This window comes from Manis pentadactyla, chromosome 3 (assembly GCF_030020395.1).
Source record: "Manis pentadactyla isolate mManPen7 chromosome 3, mManPen7.hap1, whole genome shotgun sequence".
Classification (NCBI taxonomy): domain Eukaryota; kingdom Metazoa; phylum Chordata; class Mammalia; order Pholidota; family Manidae; genus Manis; species Manis pentadactyla.
In genome coordinates, this window is record NC_080021.1 from 71,400,702 (window position 1) to 71,412,942 (window position 12,241).

General features: G+C 36.3%; 1 protein-coding gene across 2 annotated transcripts in view; it reads right to left on the minus strand.

Moving 5' to 3' along the window:
- Window positions 1-2,084: 2,084 nt before the first annotated feature.
- The window catches only part of MTFR1 (mitochondrial fission regulator 1), a 47,058-nt gene continuing 36,901 nt past the window's right edge, over window positions 2,085-12,241 (minus strand). For both annotated transcript variants that reach the window (XM_057498029.1, XM_036907499.2), the window contains 4 exons: window positions 7,129-7,364; window positions 5,170-5,413; window positions 4,447-4,615; window positions 2,085-3,643 (listed from right to left, as the gene is read on the minus strand). In XM_057498029.1, the coding sequence (XP_057354012.1) occupies window positions 3,575-3,643; window positions 4,447-4,615; window positions 5,170-5,413; window positions 7,129-7,364 (718 nt within the window). In that variant the 3' untranslated portion in view covers window positions 2,085-3,574. The remainder of the gene's footprint in view (window positions 3,644-4,446; window positions 4,616-5,169; window positions 5,414-7,128; window positions 7,365-12,241) is intronic.

The following is a 12,241-nucleotide window of genomic DNA, read 5'->3' on the forward strand; positions in this document are numbered from 1 at the left end:
CATAACTAGTTGCTTTTCTGTTGTTTAAGATTACCTTTAATCTTTGGCATTTTATTACTATGTCTTGGTGTGGAGCTCATTGGGTTCATCTTGTTTGAGGCTCTCTGTGACTCCTAAACATAAATGTTTGTTTCTTTCTCCAGGTTAAGGAAGTTTACAGATCTTATTTGTTCAAATAAGTTTTCCATCCCTTTCTTTCTCTCTCCTTCTTGGACTCCTGTAATGCAAATGTTAGTATTTGATGTTTTCCTAGAGGCCCCTTAACCTATTCTCATTTCTTCATTATTATTATTATTATTATTACTTTTTTTTTGCTGTTCAGCCTGAGTACTTTTCATTATTCTTACAGATTGCTGATCTTCTATATCCTCTAATCTGCTGTTGATCCCCTGTAATGTCTTTTCCATTTCATTCATTATATTCTTCAATACTTTAATTCTGATTTTTTTTTTCTCTTTGTTGATATTCTCCCTGAGTTCATTCATTCTTAAGTCCAGTGAGTACCTTTATAAACATTACTTCGAACTCTTACCAGGTAGACTGCTTAACTCCATTTCACTTTTTTTTTCTGAAGTTTTGTTCTCTCCTTTGAGGCATATTCCTCTGTCTCATTTTGTTTGTGTTGTTTCTATGAATTAGGTGAAAGAGATACCCCTCTCAGTTGAAGCAATGGCCCCGGGATAGACCATGCGCACCTGGTGGCTCTAGTTGGCTGGAGGCCAGGTGAGCATGGGTGTAGGGGTGTCCTGTTGAGTGCTGTGAGGGTGCCACTCTGGTAGGACTCCAGATCCCAGGTGGGCACATTTGGGCATGGGTGCAGTGGCTGCCTTGGTACATCCAGACCCTGTTCCAATCTGAACTAGAATGTGTGGTGAGGAGAGAAGGAAAAGTAACAATGCTGCTCACCAGCACCTCCAATCCAAGAGAGAATTCCAGCAGCTCCCCTGCCATTTGGCAGGTACTCTAATTTGTAAACTGGCTCTGTTCACTGAGTCTAGTTGCCCTTTAAACCACAGGGTCTTTTTTCCACTGTGCAGGTGAAGTGAATCTTCATGTGTGTCCCTCAGTGGTACCCCTGTCTACTGCATGTCTCCCTCCATACTGGGGGTGGGGTTCCCACCATTACTTTGTCTCCATCTCTCCATCTGCTGTTTTTTCTGTGGTCTGTTGCACTGTGCAGAAGCTGTTCACTCAGCCCTTGGTTCTTTGTCAGGAGGAATTGCTCTGTATGTAGGTTTAGATTTGGTTTGTATGTGGGAGGGGTTCAGTTCAGGTTCTTCCTGTGGTGCCATCATGGACCTCCCTCACATTAAGAGGACAGCATTCTTTTACAGAAGGGCCTGTGACTGAACAGACAACTAGAACTAAAGACTGTAAATCCTACTATTCAACCCCATGGCCATGAAAGTAAATTCAAAGGATGATATCTTTTTCAAGTGCCAGGGGACCACATGTTCTAGAAGAAATCAGTCTACTGGAAACTACAGTGATCTCATGTAAAATGATGTAAGTAAAAACTTACTCAGCAGTCTAAAACACTCATAGAATTTGTTCAAAATCAGTATTTCATTTAATCCAAAAACATTTTTTTTTAACCAAGCATTATTCTCATTTTAAAAACAGAGGTGTGACTTGACCAGAAGCACATACTCAGATCTTGTATAGCTCCAAGTCCAGTGCTCTCTGACTCATACTCACTGAGGGTATATAGTGAGTCCCTGGAATAGCCAAAATCATATAGGCAAAATATTATAGGTGTGAGAATCATGAGGAGAAACTCCTCCCAAGTGACTGCCTTTCTTCTCTTTTAATGTTGAAATCTCTTTAGAGAAGAGAACTGTGTTGTTAAAAAAAAAAATGCATGATCTGCTTCTGGTTTTATCAGAATGCAAAAGGGTAAATAGATTTTCAAAAAACACCCATGTAATACTAACAATATTAAGTTTTAAAATAAAAAAGAAAGGTAAATAAGATGCGATATAATTTAAGCAAAATGCAGAAAGCAAATTACCCTAAAGTTACGGACAATATAAAAGAATATTACCTATTGTTAAAAAAACCACATACATATATAGGCATTATGGTCCAAGGAAAATAAAAGTTTGCTTTATTTCAGAACAGTGGCTTCCTTATATTGGAGCACTGGCCAAAATTCAATACTGGTAACAAATTTAAGAGGTCAAAAATATGTAAGGTGAATTTTCTTTCTTTTAAAGGCAGAATTTCTAAACCATATAAATCAGGAACAATGTACATTAACATGTGAAATAAGCCAATTCAAATTTAAGCTGAATAACCAAACCATATAAACTACCTTGGCTACTATATTCTAATATTTAGACCATCACACATATTTTCAATAACTTAAAAGTGAATGTCTAATCTCATCTCCTAGCCTCCCTGAAAGTACAAGGTTTTTTTTAGCTATATTTAAATAATCCAAATACTCATGGTAGGAAATTCTGGCATTAACTATAGCTGAGTGTTATTTAACAGAAATAAAATCATGAAAATTTACCAAGCATTTAAAAACAATCACTTAAAACAATTTCTTCAGCCCTGACGAGAAAGGCAGTTCTCCATTTTCTAGTAACACCTAAGGACTATGTCACATAACATAATCCAACAGACCAGCATTCTGAACAATGAAAAACAACGTAGAGGAAATTCTTTTGCCTGTCCAATGTTTCATTATAAAGCTACTACTGTAGTTGACCAATATTAAAAATTTTTTAACTCCATTATGCTAACATTTCCAGAAATATTAACTTAGCCACAAGTCATCTTTACTATGCCATTTATTAAACTGAAAGGAAAGGAAGGTGGCACATTCTGGTTTTTACTTTAAAGACATTTAGTTCCATAACCTGACTCCTCACTGTTTGAAAACTGGTTTTTTCCTCACTTCCTCTCACTGGCAATGAAGTAAAAGCAGCTTTCATGGTCCTTGACTTCCATTTAAAGGGAAGTATTATGGAATTTGAGCAGGAAACATCTGGCTCCCACTCAAAACACCATCTCAAGAATATGTGAGAGAAAATCTTAAGATCGAAGTTCTATTCAAGGCAAAGATTCCATCAAATACTTCACTCCAACAACTGGGTTCTGCCAGCCATCCCAGCAGCAAACAGTAAACAGTCACTGAAACAAATGATGGGAACAGTACCCTCACTGCTGTCACTGCTGAATTTTACATACACTGTTTTAGGTCCAAATTCGTGCATATAAAACATTTGTACAGATAAATTAGTGTTAAGATTTAAAAACATCTACAAATGTCCTGTCCTTGTTCTGCAATCTATAAAATTGTTTTTGAGACTGGAAGCCTAAACACCCTGGCACCATATTAAAAACATGTCAGAAAACATATTATGGAAAATTTCAGAACAGAACTGACTTCCTTATAAATGCAAATACAAACTTAGAGTGCTTTTGTTACTGCTTAATCCTCAGATAAAGGGGACCACTGAATATTAAATTCATGTATTTATTAAATTGTATTTATTTCTACTGACCAAACAGCCCTAACAAACCAACAGCTGGACCAGCATAGTCTTTCTTAACCCAATATCTATTAGAAAGTTGAAACATTTTCAATTAAAGCCTTCATTTTTCCTGTAGACTTCAACATGTGTGGCCCAAACTAGAAAAGAAAAAACAAACAAAAAGTATTAAAGATATTGGTTAACTTAACAGTACTGATATGCCCTGTTCCCAATCATAGATCAAAGGGCTGGGTATGTCCTATGAAAAACCATGCAGCTATCTAGATAATATGTTAAAAACGTGATGAATCAACATATTGTTATAAACACAACATATCAACAGAACCAAAGGCAAAGAGGAAACTATTAGTTCCTAGAAAACTACAATCATCAAAGCAAAACCCTGGCTTAGTCCAATTTACTTCTCTTAGTAAAAGAAGGAAGTACAAAATTTCAATGTCTAAAGAGTGATTTTAAAGATACTGCCTTTCTAAGACTAGGTAAGCACACAGCCCCCATCTTTGTAACCTGAATAGTTAATATCTGAGAGCTTGTGTGGAATCTGCTCCATCCCCACCTGTGACATGGCACACATCCTGCAAGACTCAGGCCAAATCTCACCCCTTTCAGAAAACTTTCACAGGGGCCCTAAGAGAAAATGATGCTTCTTTCAGTGTCTATATCACAACATACATATTGTCCTAAGGTAAGTGTTTTATTATAATGAATTTCATGAACTTCATTATGCTTAAATATAAATAAAACACATCATGGAAAATTTAACATTAGAGATACTAAGAAGTAAAACCAAGGATTAACTTTCACTTCCTTCTTTATGCTCTTGTATAAGTAATCTACTTGCAGGTAGGGACTAAATTCTGTAGCATGTCCTTCCGCATCTTGCAAAGTTTGGTAAAATGCAGGTGCTCAGCAATGCTGTACAGAGTGACCTAACACTCACCGGCACTGTTTCTGAGGTGGCCTCGGACTCAGACTTTGGAATTCCTTTTTCAACTTCACCTTGGCTATCACTTCGATACCGGTAAGCAAATTTCTTTTTCAGAGCCTCTGCTATGACGGCAGCAGGATCGGTAGCATCTGCTGGTTTGGGCTTTATATCTTGTTCTGTCCTTAGAGAAATAAACAGGAACCAAGGGGACATTTCAATATGCTGGCATCCCTTAAGGAAGTACTTTCTGTGCCTGTCCATGCCTGACAGCACTTCTCTAGCATCAGAGATACTCAATAAAGATACTGACAAACACTGATAGCAGTGAGATGGATTAAAAGCTCTAAGAGTATAAAAGGTACCCAATGACCAGCCCCTCGCTTCACATCAACAGCACTGATTATGTTCTCCTTCAGGGCAATTACAGTTCTCTTCTCCTCTGTAAGCCTGGTGAGTACCACAGAGCACATGACAGCTTTACTCAGGACTAAATGAAAGGGCTTTAAATGTGATGGGGATAAGCAAAAAGTAAACTGGGAATGTTTATTTTGCATTTAACATTGAATGCAGTTAATGTTAGTTAACTTAGGAGCCACTAGAGCCCATCTTTTTAAATTAGAAACTTAGAACTATTCATGGTAGTCATGTTATAAAACAAAGTTCTCAAGAAGCTTAGTATTTTGTTTTACAAGACATAAAAAAATGGGAAGTGAAAAGGAAAGTAAATATCCTCACCTTTTTACTGACCGAAGTTTTACACTGTTCATATCTTTAAGTATGTCTAGCATATTTGGCATATCAGGTTTCTTTGGATTGTTCTCCACCAAAGTCTTCCCAGCACAGGCCTTTTTCTCTCTCCGCTCTCTAATCAGGTCAATAGCAGACACACTTGGGTGGGGCCCTGGCAGAGGGAGGGGCGGCGGAGGGGGCGGTGGAGGGGGTGGTGCTGTGGTAACAGAAGTTGTAGAATCTAAATCACCTACAGAAATAAGGAAATATCAATTTAATCCAATGGTAATAGGCAAATAAAATATTTTTAAAAGCAAAATTGTGTGACGGACTTTTATATCCCTGAAAACAATATTCCTAAAAAGAATCTCAGTTATGTAAGCAGAAAGGAAGTTTTAGTTACTTGCTTAGAATCTAAATGCCTGAATTTCACTCACTTTTATCACTTAATCCCAAACTCTCCAGATGGAGAGGTTCCATTAACTTAATAACAGTGGCGTTTTTGTGTTATCAAATATTCAGGTCTGACTGTTGCAGTTTGTAGGTTCTTTTAGATGGAATATAAAGCAGTCTGAATTGCATAAACACTCTACATAACAGTTTGATAATTTAGTACTATAATAACCATTTGAAAAAACTTGATAAATTGATGGTTCATTTTAGGCATGTTTATGCGGTAGGCATATTTATGTGCTGAAGGCATTTTAAATAATCACATTTACTCCCACAATAACTCCATGTAAATATGCCTAAAATGGACTTATTAAACATTAAAGGCCTGTACTGACCAGGATGCACTTGAAAGAAAAGTTTTCCATTTATTCTTGAACAAATTTCTGGAAGAAAAAAAGCATTATATTTAACTGCCAAAACAAGAAGTAACTACAAGTTAAAATAGCTATTAACGACCTAAAAAAATTCACCAGATAGAGGTTAGAGAGGTGTTCGTTAGGTGAAATACAGTGATTAGGGGGAACTTCATGCAAAAGAGTTTACTCATGGGACTGAGACTGTAAAGAGAGAACATCTAACATAAATCCCCAAATTACTATTTACAGCATTTTCTTAGTCTGCCAGAAGAGGGAGGTAAAGCAAAACAGAAATGCAATTTAAAGTTAAAAGAAGAAAAAGGGCAGGATTTTTGGTTTTTAAGAAGTTCAACACTGACGACTCCAGGCACTGGGCACTGGGAGTGCACGTGCCCTCTGTCCAGCTCGGCCAGACCCAGGTGGGATTAGGTTTCCATGGACGATTACAGTGAACTCCAGAAGAACAAGTAAAGTGGTTCAGAGGCAGAGTAACCGTCCCGTCCTTTAGCCCAACCAGGACTCAGGAACAACACTAGGAAAAACAACCATGACTTGCCAGCAGATTAATGGGCTAGGATTTCAAGGCTGTGGTTTCTCCTCCCAGGTGACAATGCCACACTAATAAAAGCAACAGTATTAGACCAGGAGTCAGAAGACCTGAATCCAGTTTCTATTCTGGGGAAGAGAAAATGACCATTAAGTAGCTACTATGTGCTGAAAGCATTTTAAATAATCACATTTACTCCCACAATAACTCCATAACACAAGTGCTATTGTCCCCATTTTAGAAAATGAAAGGGAGGCAGAAATCCAGAACACGCATGCAAGTAAAGAGCACTCAACCCTGGCAGGGCTGTTTTGATACTGCCTCGTGTCTGATGTGATTGGTGTTATCCTCATATACAACTGAGTTTCCCATGGGACTCACATGAGCCACAACTTACTGTATGAATTTCAGTGTTTTCCAAATACACTGACTCATCTTCTCTGACAGCACAAACCACCACTTACACACGTAGGTCCTGTCTGGGCTGCAAGGAGTCCTGACCCTGGATTTTCTGACAACCCCAATGGCTGTTACTTGCAAACAAATGTTAAAAGTGCTGCTCTCCTCTAACTTAGTTTTATGGTTAAAACAAATGTAGGACTTACAGACCTGCAATGAGATTTTGCTGTTCTTGCAGGGTCACGATTTTGGCAATCTGAGCTCTAAGAGCAGCAAGTTCATTCTCAAGAGCACAGATCTTCTGCAGTGCTTCCTCATTGGCTAGTGTCGGAGTCTTTAGTTGAGGCTCTTCTGGACTCAGGTTTGGTAAGGAAAACTGCCTGCCTGGGAGCTTCTCGAAGAAAGGAAGGTCATCCGGAAGGGGCTGCCTTGACCTGACCTCTGTCCTGCAATTAAGACAGAAGGTGGCTGTCAGGGGCTGTGTAATGGCGTATGTAAAATCATCGTTGCCAATTAATCAGAACAGAACATCTGAGAACCACATCTGACCTTATAAATCCCTTCCTGTAAATCTCAAACTACAAAGCACCTGTCAACCTGATGTAGCTACCTTCCATGCTGGGTTTATTGAGGCCAGCACTCAATCTGCATATGACATGCACAAGTCAACACTGCCAGGAGACATGACAGAGTCCAACAATGTTTTTGCTAGTTCATGTTTGTTTGAGCTAAGGTGAAGAAACTTTTTAATGCTCTGAAAAATGGCAAACTAACTACTGGTTGTATTTGACAACAAAATCAAAACAGTAATCCATTAGCCCTTCTCCAGGGTCTCGGCTTCTGCATTTCAATGTGCCTTCTGTGTATGATAGAACACATTAAATTGCAAGACATTATAACAGTAAGGGACCAAGCATCAGAAACTGAAAAAGAGAAAACTAGATAGACCAATGTCTCATTTTCACTTGGGTGTAAAACAAAAAAGTTTTTAAATGTGTACAGCTGCATACCAGCAAACAATTCTTTTGAGGTTGAGAATAAAATCCAGATTTCTTTTCAACTGTTAATTTATATACTTACCCATTTCCTGTTTTCTACAATTAGGTTCTCCTGGCCTCTAAGCTATTCTTCTTTTCTTCTAGCTTTTCTGAGATATAACTGACAATTAAGTATTGTATATACTTAAGGTATACATGATTATTTGATATGCACTTACTTTTGTAAATAATCACCACAATCAAGTTAATTAACATCCCAGTTTCCCTGTTTCCTGTGGTCATGAGACAGTTTTGGCTAATAAAATGTAGGCAGAATGTTAGTAAGCAACTGAGGTAGGCTGCTTAAAGGCAGATGACACCTCCAGAAAGTGTTTCCCCTCAGCCCCACTGCCTTTGCCTCCTTGAGAGCCTGACTGCAAGGTGATGACTGGCTTTGAGAGGCACAGAGGGCCAGCAGCTAACCTGGGCACGGACACCAATGCTAAGCATGGCAGAGCACCAGCTACTCTGGATGTTTTTGATTTCAGAGAAAAATAAACTACCTTGAGGGAAAAATGAACTTCCACTCTGTTCAAGTCACCATTATTTTGGATGTCCCTGTCACATGTCAAACTTAGTCCTGTTATAATATTCACCAACATTAAATTCTATTTTAGTTCTCCTCTAACTGGATATTGGTATTATTTATTTTTGCTTGAGAGCTGTGGTAATTCTTCATTCTATATTGTGTTTTGAATGGGAGAATTCTTGGACCTTTAGCTTTTGGTATTCACTGAATCAAGGTGTTTTTCTTCATATCTAATTTTGGTTATGCCCTGCTAATTAAACTATTATACATGGGGGGTGTCTGCAAATTGTTTTTGACCTATTTTGCTTAATAAATTATTACACAAAAATATCTGGAGGATAAATCTCTGTTGTTACCTAACCCTAGCTTACCTAGCAACCAACTTTAATAATACTAACTTTATTAATTTTATTTGATTTGGATTGTTTGTGGAACAGGGAAGTATGTTTGGCTTGGAAATCTCCAATTACCATTCCCTTTCTTAGCCCCACACTGGGAAAAAACAGGTGATGAAATTTATATAAAAGTACTGAAAATTAAACAGAGGTAAAAACTTCTATAAGGAACAGTATGAATGCTTTATTAGATATTTTATAATATGTTCTTTGAAAAATTATATGTTATGTAAGTTACAGATTAGATGGCATGTGCTCTACTCAACCTGTATTGAAGAAAATAATTGTAATGAGACATTAAAATTTTGGGAAAAAAATCACTGTGGCTTTTTGTTGATATAACAGGCTAAATTCTGACTGGTACCTACCTGTCATAGGGCAGGTCAAGTAATTCTGTTAAACAGCTAGCTCTATGCTTTAGTGAATATACTATGTTACAAGTAGATAGAAATTAGTCAATCTATTGAATTAAGGTTTTGGGGAGGGATATTAGCATAGAGTAATTGTATTTAATATCAGGATAATGTCCAATATTCCCAATATGCTTCCTCTGCTATAATTTTAATAACATTTCATGTTTTTAATAAAACTGAAGACAATAATGATTTTTTTTATTTAACTTTCTTGAAAGAACTTGGGAAACTGCTGGAGGGCAGGACAGTGGTAATGATAGAATTCTAGTGTTTAAAACATGAACTGGGTAAAATAAATAAATCTCAAGTAGATGTAGAATTAAAACAGCGGAGAAAGAAGGAAAAGTAATAGTAATGGAGACAGTTCAGAGTCAGACAGCGATCAGCAGTCGAGTGTTCTGAGGATGAAGGATGGACACCACTGCCATGGACATCAGGGGTGAGGGGCACTGGGACAGAAGTGGAAGGGAGTAGAAGGGAGAAACACAGAACCTGCGAGTGAAGACTCATTTCTATTCCCACCACCTTCCATTTTTCATGAAAGATTAATTTTGCTTTGTGCATCAAAACACACCCAAAAGAATGAATATATTCTGTATTCATGTCTGTGGGTGGAAGTGAGGATCATTGTTTGTTTTCATCCTATGTATGAGTGCAGAGATTTCAGGAAGTGTATGTAACAACAGCAAATAAAGTTAAATTTTGGATTTAACAATCTCTAGGGCTATTAAACAAAAAATGATTATTATTCAACAACTATGGCTCACTTTAGTAGAGTTTATCCTCCCTAAAATTCTCCTACACATCATGAGATCCAAAAATAATAAGTGCTTACAAATTTAAAAATGTTGCCATTCACCTACGCCAATCTTCAAATCCCATGAACATTTTTTACTCTTCAACATTCAGAATTGAAATATGAAAATTTGATTAAGAAATCAACTACATGTTTGAATAGCTTACTTTCTTTAAAAATCTTCTATCCAAAGTAAATTGTAAGAGAAAATGAATATTCAACAGCAACTACAATGTTAAAAAAGAGAATTAAGCTTCTATATCTCCCCATTAACTCCTACAGATCAATTTTAACCTTTTTTTCAGCTACTAAAAATTAAGTACAAAGCACTCATTAATCTTGAAAACCAACATACCAGCAAAAGAAAAAACGTTTAGGTCCTTTAGCAAAATATGTTAAGTAACAGTGTCAGATCATCTGTATTTTATGTGTGTAGTATTTTTATAACTTTAATTATACAGATTCTACATTTCCCTATATGAAATAGTGTTGATGGCTATGGGCTCAAACAAAGCAATTGTGGGAAATGTGGAAGTTTAAATGTGGATTTTTAGAAGACGAAGAAAAAGTTCCAAAATGATCATGTCTTCTCAAAGACATGGAGAGAGGTGACATTTACAGAAGCTTGAGAACAAAACACAGCAACAAAAGAGCTGCTGTGTAATATTCCTGGGTGTGGAAAATGCTTAGATTTTATGAAAATTCTGACAAATCCCTTCCTTTAAGAGTAGAAACAATCCTTTTCCCACAGATGTGTTTTATAAGACAGTCAACAAATAATTCATTCTCAGAACCAATCTGTTTGGCCATCCTTCAGAATAGAGGGCTACTAAGAATTAGAATAGAGAGGCAGGATTTATCCAAACTAAAAGAAATGCTGTTTCTGGAATTTTTGTGTAGAATTAAGAAAATTTCAAGAAATAAAAACAAATATAAAAGCACAAAAACCAAAACCAGACATCAAATATGGATGACCCCAAAAATTTAATAAGTAAATAAATAAACAAATAAATAAATAAATGTAATGATATAGGCAGGGTGAAAGTAAAAGAATAGAAAAAAGATATATAAACATACAACAAAAGAAAACAGTCGTGACTATATTAATATTAAATAAAGTATCCTTAAGAGGAAAGAAACTGATCAGGGATTAAGAGGGACATTATATAATAGTAAAACGATAAAAGACATAGCGATTCTAAATGTGTATTCATCAAACAGCAGTCCTCCAAAATATGTAAAGCAAAAACTGATAGAACAGAATGAATACACAAATTCACAAATACATTTGAAGACCTGAACACACATTTTTCAAGAACTGTTAGAACAAAATGAAAATAAGGAAGAGTTCAAGGAGAATTTAACAAAACCACCAACAAACAGGATCTATTTGACATTTATAGACATTCCACTTACAACAACAGAATACACTTTTTTTAAGTACCCACAGAAAATAAAGTGAAGTGGCACATATCCTGGACCATTAAACAATAACTCAACAAATATAAAATAATGGGAATATACAGTGTGTTCTCTGACAACAGACCTAAACGAAAACTCAACAACAGAAAAATATAGCAAATTTCTAAATATTTGAAAACAAACTTCTAAATCATCTTGGGTCAAAAAAGATGTCTCAAGGGAAACTAAAAAATATATGAATGGGATCAAAATATATCAATCAATACAACATACCAAAACTTGTGGGATGCAGCTACAACAGTTTTTAAAGGGATATTTATAGCACAAAATGCTTGTACAGTAGTCCCCCCTTATCTGCAGGACATATGTTACAAGGGAAAGCCTGAATATTGATAATACTGAACCCTATACATACCATATTTTTTCCTATACACACATACCTATGATAAGGTTTCATTTATAAATTAGACACAGTATGAGATTAAGAACAGTAATAATAAAATATAACAATTATATTGCAATAAAGTTATGTGAATGTGGTCTCCTCTCAAAATATTTTACTGTACTGTACTCACCCTTCTTGTGATGATGTGAGATAAGGATAAGGGGGAGACTACCATATTAGAAAAAAGGATAAAGTCTCAAATTGGTAATACAAGATCCTAGAAAAAGAACAGCAAAACAAAACACAGAGCAGAAAGAAGAAAAATAGGAGAACAGTAAGCTGAAAA